Genomic DNA, 11,701 nt, shown 5'->3' with positions numbered 1-11,701 from the left:
ACAGTAATTACACATTCGTTCTTATTTTTCTTATTTTACAAAGGATTACAAAGGCGAGCATGCCGGCAGGAGACCTTTTGGTCCATAACTAGGTCGGATGCAAAAAAAAAATATATAAATATATATATATATATATATATATATATATATATATATATATATATATATATATATATGTATATGTATTTATATTTTTTTCTGGACTTAGAAAAGCTATATAGTAGGGTACCTTGGAACCGTGTATGATAAATATATTCTTATTCGAACGATCAAGCCTAACGCGTGATTTATGAATTTAAAATTCAATTTGAAAAGGAATAATGAAACCATTATTCATCTTTCATTGTCCCACGCATGTACTTGTTTATTTATTTATTTATTTATTTGCTTATTTATTCTTGATATATCTTCTTTACCACTCATAGAACGATATTTATTCATTTCTCATCCTCTTATGACCGACTGGAGAGGGATAAGGACACTGCCGCAGTATCCCATTCTGATCGTGAAAGAAAGAAAAAAATACGAAATGGGGGAAGATGAGGAAACTAGGGATTCCCACGATGGGACGGCAAACCCCCCTACCCTTGAAAAGGGGGAAAATTTTCCTTCATAAAAACTTCGCTGGAATGTCACTATTGTCTGTTGTTTGAGCGCTGAAACAATTGGTTGTTTCAAGAGAAGCTGAGATAACTTTATGGATGGAGATGACAGGTGGTAAAACCATGGAACTACCTAGTGTAGGACTTATGGTTTCTTGCAGTCTCATCCATCCTTATGTTCTTTGCCCTGTTCTAGGTGTGATGCGTTTAATTATCATATCGAGTTTTTCTTTTCGTATAAAAGAATATACGAAACATTCAGCAAAAATTATACATATATTTGCATAGTGACACATAAAAACTGTTTTAAATAAAGACAAAATAAATAGACAAAAAAAGGCCAAGAAAAAAAGACAGAAAGAAAGAAAGGAAAAAGAATAAGAAAGGAAGAAATAAAGAGAAGAGAAGAAAAGAAAGATAATAAAAAAAATAAAAATAAAAAACGAGCCAAGCAGACATCCCGCAACAAATTGCACAACCTAGCGTCGCTGTCAGTCGGTCGCAATCTTATCACTCACATCGTTATCGTTATCGGTGGTGCCCTCATCCTTTCAATACATCTACCAATGTCCGTATGTAGCTTGGGAGCGGGCGCCTACAGACACCCCTATGTACCTGAGTCACGCACGAGACTAATCGCTACACAATGTGTGTCCCAGTGCTTTGTTGAGATTTATATATATATATATATATATATATATATATATATATATATATATATATATATATATATATATATATATGTATATATTATGTATATGTATATACATATAAATATGTATATATTATATGTATATATATGTATATATATATATATATATATACATATATATATATATGTTTATATAATTTAATTTCATTTTATTCTATTTTATTTTATTTTATTTTTTGTTAATGAACCCAGGGAGGTGAATGAACTTTAGTGGTTGACTGTACTTGAGCTTGCAATAAAGCGTTACGTAATGAATCATAGTGACATCTATGACGAGGTAACGGGGCACTGCGCATGCGTGCGCACGCATTCTCCCAAGGGTGTTAAAGTTTGAACGAAAAAAGGAAAAAAAAATATATAAAAGATTATATGATAAAAAAGAAAATATAAATACAAAGAGATAACCCGCAGTAAAGATAATAATAATAATAGTGATAAGGATAAATGAATATGATTTTTAGAAACACAATGTTTATAATTAATTCTCTGTTTTAGATTACGTAGTCGCCACCTTCTGCATTTCATTTCATTATTTTCTGTCTTCAATTGATTTTATTAAACAGGAGAAGAGGCTTACTGGTAAAAGACAAATAATTATTTGGTAACATATTTATATGTTGCCCCCGTTTCTGACTGTATTTAGACAATTATCCTCCGGTTTTGGAAAAACTTGAGCGAATCGACGAGTCAACGGATTCAAGACGCTTCGGAATCCTCTATAAATATCTCGACTTGTTTGGATCTTGAGAACAAATATTTAAATCGTTTTAAAGCACAGTTTACATAGGATATTAGATCTTCATTTTTTACGTGAATATTTTTTATGCATAAACATTCCTCTATAATACCCAAGTTTGTTTATATCATAAAGAAAAAATAAACAAATCGTTTACATCCTTGCTGTTGTTTATTTGTCAACTACAAGCAGTTTGGATATAGATGCTAGACATTCCTGTATAGATAACAGGTTCGAATCTTAACGATAAGAAATTCAATCGTATCTGACGTACAATCCCAGACGTTCATTGGTCATCATAGTGGACCTTTGTTAAGAGATAAGTTTGAATTTCTTTTATATCTGATACGAGACTTACAACCCGTTTAACGGTCATATAGACATATTCATTATTCATCGACTGTAGTTACATACCCGTTTCTAAATAATTATTTGGTGTTTTTACAAGTCATTACTTATTATAGTAATATCGGAATTTCTTTTTTCATATAGATAAATAAATAATAGATAATAGATGAACATTAAATAGTAGTAAATAGATAATAAATTGATAAGTTAGTCAATAATAAATAATGATAAATAAATAAATGAATAAATTATATATATATATATATATATATATATATAATGAATAATATTGATAATGATAGTAATAGTGATAATAATATTATTAGGTAAATAAAATAATATCAGTAAAACACTTAAACAAGTACAACAAAAAATGAACAACAAGAAAAAATCGAAATATCGATTCGTGCAAAACATTAGGTTTCAATTAATAAAAAAAATATAACTCGAGATCTAGATAAACCTAGTTTCAGTGTACCCTGTAGCGGGTTGATTGCCGTCACACTAACAACCCCTGCTTGTTCTAGAAGTCGTAACACATAGGGCAAAGGTGACCTGGGTCACAGGTGAGCGCCCCCTGGGTCACCACGAGAATGGTGAACAACCGCATAGACGCACGCACACGCGCATACAGCCGTCTGCCATACGAACAAGACAGCAGGAGGCAACCCACATGGCAGCAGGAGGGAACCCACATATCAGCAACCAACCCTCAAGGTTTCCTTCCAGCCATGAACACGCTCCCACGCTTTCCTTTCTTCTTCCTTCCCATCCTCCTCTCCCTCTTCCTCTTCCTCTCCCCCTCCCCTCCCTCTTCTCCTCCCCTACCTCATCCCCTCTCTTCCCTCTTCCTCCCTCCTCTCCTCCTCTCCTTCTTCTTCCTTGCCCCTCCTTCTTCTCCTCCCCTACCTCATCCCCCTCTCTTCCCTCTTCTTCCCTCCTCTCCTTTCCTCCCCCTCCCTCTTCTCCTCTCCTTCTTCCTCTCCCTCTCACCTCCTTCTTCTCCTCCCCTATGTCCTTCCCTCCCTTCATTCTTCCTCCCTCCCCTCCTTTCCTCCCTCTTCTCCTCCTTTCCCTCTTCCTCTCCGCTTCCTCTTTCCCTCCTTCACTTTCCCCTCCCTCTTTCCCTCCCTTCCTCTCCCCTCCCTCTTTCCCTCCTTTCCTCTCCCCTCCCTTTTCCCCTTCCTTTTCTTTTCCCCTCTCTCCTCCCCTTACTCCTCTCCTCCCTCCTCTCATTTCCTCCCCTCCCCTCCATTTCCTCCTCCTCCTTCTCCTTCCTTCCTCCCTTCACTTCCCTTTCCCTCATTCCTCTGTCCACCTTCTTCCTCTCTTTATTAATCACTTCATATTGGTAATAGTAACGTCCAGGCCAACTGCACGATGAATGGTGTACTACAGGCAAGTGTAGAACAAGAGGAAACCTTGGTATTGTGACCTCAAACTACCTCAAACCAAGCAAACAACCCTTGGATGTCATTAAAACTGCAAATAGATTAATTAGATTTATAGGTAGAGCTTTTGAATTTAGAACTGAAGAAATTATTCTTAATTTTTGCAGTGCCCTAGTCAGGCCTAACGTAGAATACTGTGTACAGTGCTGGTCTCATTATTACAAGAAGAATATACAGAAGTTAGAAAGAGTGCAGCGTAGAGTAACAAAGCTCATCTCTAAGTTGCGGAACAAGCCGTACGAAGAGCGCTTAAGGGAATGAAATTTGTTTAGTCTCTCGAAACGGAGAACGAAAGGTGATGTAATTGAGGTCTTCAAAATTGCCAAGGGAATTGAAAACATGGATGTGGAAAAGCATTTTAAAATTGACACCTCTAACGGATCTAGGGGTAATGGATGCAAGATTGTAGGGAAACGGTTTCAAACAAACGTGGCAAAATAATCGTTCTTTAATCGCGTTGTTGATATGTGAATTGGTCTACCATCCAACGTCATTGGTTGTTCCATTGTAAAAATATTCAAAAAACGTCTCGGCATTTACTTAGCTACGAATCTCTGACTAGACTTGTTTACTTATATATAAGATTAAGAAAAAATAATAATGGTATTGATAATAGTGGTAATAGTAATGATAACAATAATAGTTTAAGTACCGGAACAGTCATGTATGGACAAATAGGTCTGTTGATGTTCGTTTGTCCATGTAATTCCCTCTTCTTCCTTCCCTCCCCTCCCCTTACCTTTCCCTCCTTCAACCCTCTCCTCCCTCCCTCCCTCCCCACAACTTACTGCGCACTTCGTATATAAATTTTTTCCTATTTTTTTTTTCTTATTCTTCTTCTCCTCCTCCTCCTCCTCCTCCTCCTCCTCCTCCTCCTCCTCCTCCTCCTCCCCCCTCCTCCTCCTCCCCCCTCCTCCTCCTCCTCCTCCCCCCTCCTCCTCCTCCTCCTCCCCCCCTCCTCCTCCTCCTCCTCCTCCTCCTCCTCCTCCTCCTCCTCCTCCTCCGTCCGGTCGTCTTCTGCGCCTTCTCATCACCACGTGAACCATGACATTCGTCTTTTTTTTTCTCTTCAATTTCTCCATTTGTTTGTTTGTGTAGTAGTTTTATTCCGTTTTATTGTTTCATTCGCTGGTTCTTTATTTACATGTTCATTTATCTTCATTGCTTTGATTTCATTTTTAATGTATTTGTTATATTGCTTGTTTTTGTTTTATTCATGTGCTCATTTATTTTATTATTTGTAGTGTTTGGAGGGGAACTGATATTATCAATAACAACAATAATAATATAATGATGATTTATAATTATAATTATAATTATACATACCGGTATATGAAGGGATTTTTCCCCCTTACAAGAGAGGTAGCCAAAGTCAAAGGCATAAATCCACTCCCACCCATTTCATCCCCACATACTCCACTCCCATTCGCCTCTCCCTCCCTCCATCCCTCTTTCCTTAGTTCCTCCTGGATGGCAGGTCATCCCCGTATCTCACCCACTGCCCTGGATCAAAAGCAATGTAGCAAGACACAGCACGTCCACAGCAAGACCACTTCATTTAATCGGCGACCCCCCCCCCTCTCCGTCCCTTCATGCAGAAAAAAGAAGGCGGGGAGAAATCCCTTCGAGCTGCGTCAAAATATGATGAAACATTATGATAGCTAACAATAATAATAATAATGATAATAATAATAATAATAATAATAATAATAATAATAATAATAATAATAATAATGATAATAATAATAATAATGATAATAATAATAATAATAGTTATTATTATTATTATTTTTATAATAACTAATAATAATGACAATGAAAATGATGATGATAACCGTAATAATAGTATTAACAAGAATGCTGATTACTTTTAACTTTGACAATCCTCCACGGTATTCTCCCTCGCCTCCTTTCTTTGACTTCCCTTCCTCGGCGCGACAGAAGCGCTGGTGAACTAGTGATGGTCACTCTTATCTTTTATCGTTTCATTTTTTTCAGAACTTAGGCTAACCTAACCTAACCTCTGGGTATGTCTGCCACACAGCCTTGGTCGGCCTGTCCATGGACCAAACGGTCTCATATTTGTGTGTCTAATGTGTATCATTGTTTTGTAATGTTCCGATGATGTCCAATTGACATGAGGTTAAAACACAGGGGCGTGATAGGAAAGCGATGGTTGTAGCGTGGCGAAACAGCGGGAGCCTTATTAAACATAATATCGTATTTCCTGGCATTGTTTAATTTATTTGTTGGGAAATACCCGAGTGACAAGTGCAGATTTGTGATGGGAATATTTATAGTATATTTTAAACACTTATTTGTATTCTTTTTCTATTAATCTACTTTTTTTTTTTTTAATTTTTGGGGGGCACAATTTTTTTTCTAAATCAGTCGACTAATCCTTTTCAGGAGAGAAAAAGAAAAAGAAAAAGAAAACGATATTATTAAACGAGAAAAGTGTTTAATAATTTCTATATAGGAACAATATACCCACTTTCCTTAAAGGTAACAATTCAAAAATGAACAGTAACAAGTCATTTAACTTAAATTACAAAATTATTTCCTTGACACTTGTGTTGGTCATTCGCTCGACTTCCTTCAGGCTTTTAGCTCCTCCTCCTCCTCCTCCTCCCCCTCTCCTCCTCCTCCTCCTCCTCCTCTTCCTCCTCACCCTCCTCGCCTACCACAGGAGGCATCGTTCCTCCTCCCTGTTCATGGGGGAGTCCTTTGGACACTTCCAGGTTTCAGAAAATTCAGCGTCGTTGCTGAGGGGCCCCAGGACCCGGAAGCGACCGGGCGAATGTGGGTTGGTCGACACCTGACTAAGAACTGCATTTGCAGTGTTGTGTTCACACCATTGCTGAAGAAAGAAAAGATCGTAATGTACATAAGAACATAAGAATGGAGGAGGCTGAAAGAGGCCATAAGGCCTACACTAGGCAGTACCACTGCCACCTGTTATCCATAAAACTATCTAACCTTCTCTAAAAGAACCAATAGTTTCAACACAGAAAAAACATCGCAATGTACATGAGAACATAAGATTGGAGGAGACTGTAAGAGACCATAAGGCCTACACTAGGCAGTTCCATGTCCCTTACCACCTCTCAAGCCTATTTATAAAGTTATCTAGCCTTTTCTTAAAACAACCAATTCATTCAGCGCTCACTGCCTGGTTACTACGTTTATTCCATTCGTTAACCAATCTATTGGTAAACCAGTTTTTGCCTATTTCCTTCTTAAACTTTAATTTGCGAGTGTCAGGGACATCGTGGGTGCCAGCAGTGATCCTTGTTGGACTCCTCATCTCACTGTCAGGGCAGAGCTTGCTAAACCTAGATTTGTACGATGGCCACAAGTATATATAACATCATACCCGTAGTTACAAACATATAACATTGTATTTACTTAAGAATATCTTATCGACCAAATATTGACTATAGTTTGTACATAACAAGTGGATAAGAAGTTATTGCGCAGTGGAAATTATTTCAGGTCGTCAAAAGTTTAGTTACATACAGAACCGGGAAATGCAACCACTGAGGTGCTATAAGCGCTTTCTTTTAAACATAGCACTTGTAAACGAATATACCACCTCCAGGATACATTTATACAATATCAACTATACCTCGTACTTCATGACCATGCCATAGAATTGATCTTAGGGAAAGGAATGAGTAAGTAGAGAGAGAGAGAGAGATATCCCCAAAAATAAAGGACCCCCCAGTGAATAAATAAATAAATAAATAAATAAATAAATTGATAAATAAGTGAACAAGATAAAATGAAATGTCCAAGATGATTTGACACCGCGGCACGGGTCAAGTGCCAATTGACTTACGTTGGCGTAGGCGAGGTAGAAGATGTGGTCGGGGGAGAACTCCTCGAGACCCGGCAGTCGAGGTTCCTCGCCGTAGCGTTCGACCCACAGGCGGTAGGCGAGGTAGGCCTCCCGAAGACCTCCGTTGTCCGCGATGTTCTCCCCAAGGGTCAATTGCCCGTTCACCTGAAGGAGGAAGACGACAAAAGTTACTCATTTGTTTTCCCCTTTTTTTCCAGTTTCCTGATTCTTTTTCTAGTTGGTGCTTGGTTATTTATTTGTCTATTTATTTTATTGATTTGTTTTTTAATTAATTTGCTTGGTTTGTTTTACGGATTCGTCAGATTTACTCATCGGGAAGGCTGTGAGAAAAGCCCGCTTGGTAGGAAACAGGTACAATGTTTCTGTCAGGATATAAAGTGTATTCGTGTTATCCTAAAAATGTCTCCATTAATATTGGCGTTACCCAAAATCACTGGAGGACGGGTAATTACCAGAAGTGGAGAGAGAGGGAGAAAGAGAAAGGAGGGGAGGGGAGGAAAAGAGAGGGAGAGAGAACGAGTTAACACTTTCGATGTCCCATGCCTCTCTTAATCAAAAATGTGCATCCAATTCTCATAGACAATGTTCCAGCTCGCCTGGAACCTAACAGGATCCTTTGCCGTCGACCCACTACTAGTGCATAACCCGGAGACATAAGAACATAAGGATGGATGAGACCCTAAGGCCTACACTAGGCAGTTCCATGTCCCTTATCACCTGTCATCTCTATCCATAAAGTCATATCAACTTCTCTTAAAACAATAGATTGTTTCACCGCTCACTAGATGGTTACTAAGTCTATTCCATTCGTCAACCACTCAATTTGGTAAACCAGTTCTTGCCTATTTCCTTCTTAAACCTAAATTTGCGAATCTCAGGAACATCACGGGTGCCAGCAGTGATCCTTGTTGGACTCCACATCTCACTGTCAGGGCAGAGCTCGCCGCTGCCATCACACAACATTCAGGGTTTGTAAACAGAAACTCATAAACACAAGAGGCGACATGTGACCTCTGTGCCAAGTTGTCTCAGCCAGGATCTCTCGAGTCGTTAGAAACTGCAAAGCAGTGGCGGAACACACAGACACGAACACCAACATACCTAGGGAGGAGGATCTCTTTTGGGAGTCCTGCAGGGCGACTGGTTTCCAGTGTCTTGGGGTTTATAACCCAAGGACACCGTGGACTGCCCAACATCAACAACAATAACAATTTTTTTCTGCTTCCCTCCTCTCCCTCCTCTTTTCCTCTTCCCTCCTCTCCCTCCAGTTTTTCCTCCTTCCCTCCGAACTCTCTCTTAATGTAACTTCTCTTTATGCCGCTCTTTACCTCATTCCTCAGGAGTTGCTTTTACTTGTAACCCATCTCCTCTCTTCTTTACTCCCTCTCCCTAATCCCCTCCTTTCCATCTCCTCTAATCTTCTTTCTTCCTCCTCCTTCCCTCTCTCCTTCCTCCTCCCTCCCTCCCTCCTTCCTTCCCTCATATATAAATTCACCCGTTCCTATCCACTTTTTTTTTTTTTTCCTTTCTTCTTTTCGTCTTTGAGTTGTTCTTGCCGTGTTGATATGTTGGTCTCGCCTCCAGGATGTTGGTCAGCTCCTTCCCCACCCCCTTCCTACTCCGGAAATACTTTGTGTCCGCAAAGTTGAACGTAGTTTTAATTTGTGTGTGTGGGTGTGTATGTGTGTTGGTGTGTGGGTGTATGTGCGTGTGTGCATGTGTATGTGCGTGGGTGTATGTGTGTATATATCTGTGTGTGTGGATGAGGATGTGTGTGCGTGTGTGTGTGTGTGTGTGTGTGTGTGTGTGTGTGTGTGTGTGTGTGTGTGTGTGTGTGTGTGTGTGTGTGTGTTCAACGCATTCGCTGTAATAGGACTTTTGTGAAAATTTACCTGCAGGGATGACATCCAGGGCTACCAACTGTCGAGACAAATACCTGTACTGCAATAGTCAACTTATATGTCTTGCCCTGAATACCTCCAGGCTATTTCATTCACCTGAGAGCGATCTCCAACATCTAAAGGCTTGAAATGTGTCGAGGCAGAGAGATATTCAACTAAGACCTGTGTCGTTTCTTATGAGGACGTTCATAAGGCATGTATATTGAGATTTCCCCCTCACAATGAAGAAGGACGACCCAATGGAAACGCGGTACAATACTGTACCACACAGAGGTCCGTCAACTTGAGGAGCTTACATTAGGAGACGCTTATCTGTAATCGTACCTGATATCCTTCCTCAGGATGTTCGCACACCCCAGGTATATGGTAATCGGTGGTCTATGGTGGTAAGGGACATGGAACTGCCTAGTGTAGGCCTTATGGTCTCTTGGAGTCTCCTCCATTCTTATGTTATGTCTTGGTGAGCTGGAAATGGTTTTAACGCCTGTACCTTCCCGGAACCGGCGAAGAGAAATTCGCAGAAACGAATTCGGCCCTCACCAGAAGGAAGAAACTTCCTGTGACCGAAGGCAATGTGGTCACAGGAGAAGGTGGGGGAGTGGGAGAAGGGGGAGAGGGGTTTGCGGATAACAGCTGTGGGGAGAGGGAGGTGAGAGAGAGAGGGGGCAGCTGACGGCCAACTTCAGCCAAGGTAAAGGGGGGGGGGAGTTGTCCTAGTGGGCAGTTGTCCTAGTGGGAAGTTGTCCTAGTGGGCAGTTGTCCGGGCGCAATTGTCCAGATACCAAAAAGATGGGGAGTCGTTTTCGGTGTCTTTCCTTTTCCTGTTCCTCCTATTCATCTTCTTTCTCTTTCCTTTTTTTTTTTTTTTCCTCCTTTTCTTACTCCTTTTCCGACTCCACCTCCTTCTTTTCCTCCTCCATCTTTTTGTTCTTCATCTCCTTTTTCTTTCTTTTTTCACCTCCTCTTATTTGTCCTCCTCCTTTCTTTCTCTTACTCCTTTTCCATAACCACGACTTCCTCCTCCTCCTCCTCCTCTTTGTCCTCATCCTTTCTTTCTCTTACTCCTCTTCCATAACCACGACTTCCTCCTCCTCCTCTATGTCCTCCTCCTTTCTTTCTCTTACTCCTCTTCCATAACCACAACTTCCTCCTCCTCTATGTCCTCCTCCTTTCTTTCTCTTACTCCTCTTCCATAACCACAACTTCCTCCTCCTCCTCCTTGTCCTCCTCCTTTCTTTCACTCCTCTTCCACAACCACGACCTTCTCCTCCTCCTCCTTCTTGTCCTCCTCCTCCTTCTCCTCCTCCTCCTCTTCCTCTTTTCCCAACGCCTCTTCGTTCTCATTCACGGAACAAGGTCTGCCAGAGGAGAGTGACCCCTGTGGAGGGATGTCATAGAGGCGATTCAGTCGAGAATCCTCCTCCTCCTCCTCCTCCTCCTCCTCTTCTTCTTCTTCCTCCCCCTCCTCCTCCTCCTCCTTTTCCTCTCCCCCCCAACCCTTCACGTTAATTAAAGGCGTTTTGATTTCGGTGCATATTTCGTTGCAGCAGCAGTTGCTGCACAAAGTCGCGATTTTTACTGAGCGGGAAATTAGATTCTAGGTTACTGGCTGCCTTTTACGTGGAAATAGGAATAAGAAATGAAGTTCTACAGTCGGTGCCTCCATCAAATGGTTTTGGTGATGAAAAGATATATTTTTCATTCACTGGGATGTGCTCAGCGTGTGCGTGTGTGTGTAAATGTGTGTGTGTGTGTGTGAATGTGTGTGCGCGCGTGTGTGCGTGTGTGTGTGTGTGCGCGCGCACGTGCGTGTATTCACTTTGTCTTTGGATCACGTGTGTGTGTGTGTGTGTGTGTATGTGTGTGTGTGTGTGTGTGTGTGTGTGTGTGTGTGTGTGTGTGTGAATGTGTGTGTGAGTGTGTGTGTGTGTGTGTGTGTGTGTGTGTGTGTGTGTGTGTGTGTGTGTGTGTGTGTGTGTGTGTGTGTGTGTGTGTGTGTGTGTGTGTGTGTGTGTGTGTGTGTGTGTGTGACTAAGACTCCTGTGTTTCATACTCCACTTACGTCAACCTGTCAGAATGTCTCAACATC

General features: G+C 40.8%; 1 protein-coding gene across 3 annotated transcripts in view; it reads right to left on the bottom strand.

The window, feature by feature from the left end:
* Window positions 1–6,290: 6,290 nt before the first annotated feature.
* The window catches only part of LOC143020975 (neprilysin-1-like), a 40,582-nt gene continuing 35,171 nt past the window's right edge, over window positions 6,291–11,701 (bottom strand). For all 3 annotated transcript variants that reach the window (XM_076178033.1, XM_076178031.1, XM_076178034.1), the window contains exons 20-21: window positions 7,691–7,855; window positions 6,291–6,709 (exon numbers count right to left, since the gene is read on the bottom strand). In XM_076178033.1, the coding sequence (XP_076034148.1) occupies window positions 6,530–6,709; window positions 7,691–7,855 (345 nt within the window). In that variant the 3' untranslated portion in view covers window positions 6,291–6,529. The remainder of the gene's footprint in view (window positions 6,710–7,690; window positions 7,856–11,701) is intronic.

This window comes from Oratosquilla oratoria, chromosome 41, assembly GCF_046742065.1.
Source record: "Oratosquilla oratoria isolate Oo_2021 chromosome 41, ASM4674206v1, whole genome shotgun sequence".
NCBI classification, from domain to species: Eukaryota; Metazoa; Arthropoda; class Malacostraca; order Stomatopoda; family Squillidae; genus Oratosquilla; species Oratosquilla oratoria.
Note: the sequence above shows the minus strand (reverse complement) of the source record. Positions and strands in the feature narration are given on the sequence as shown.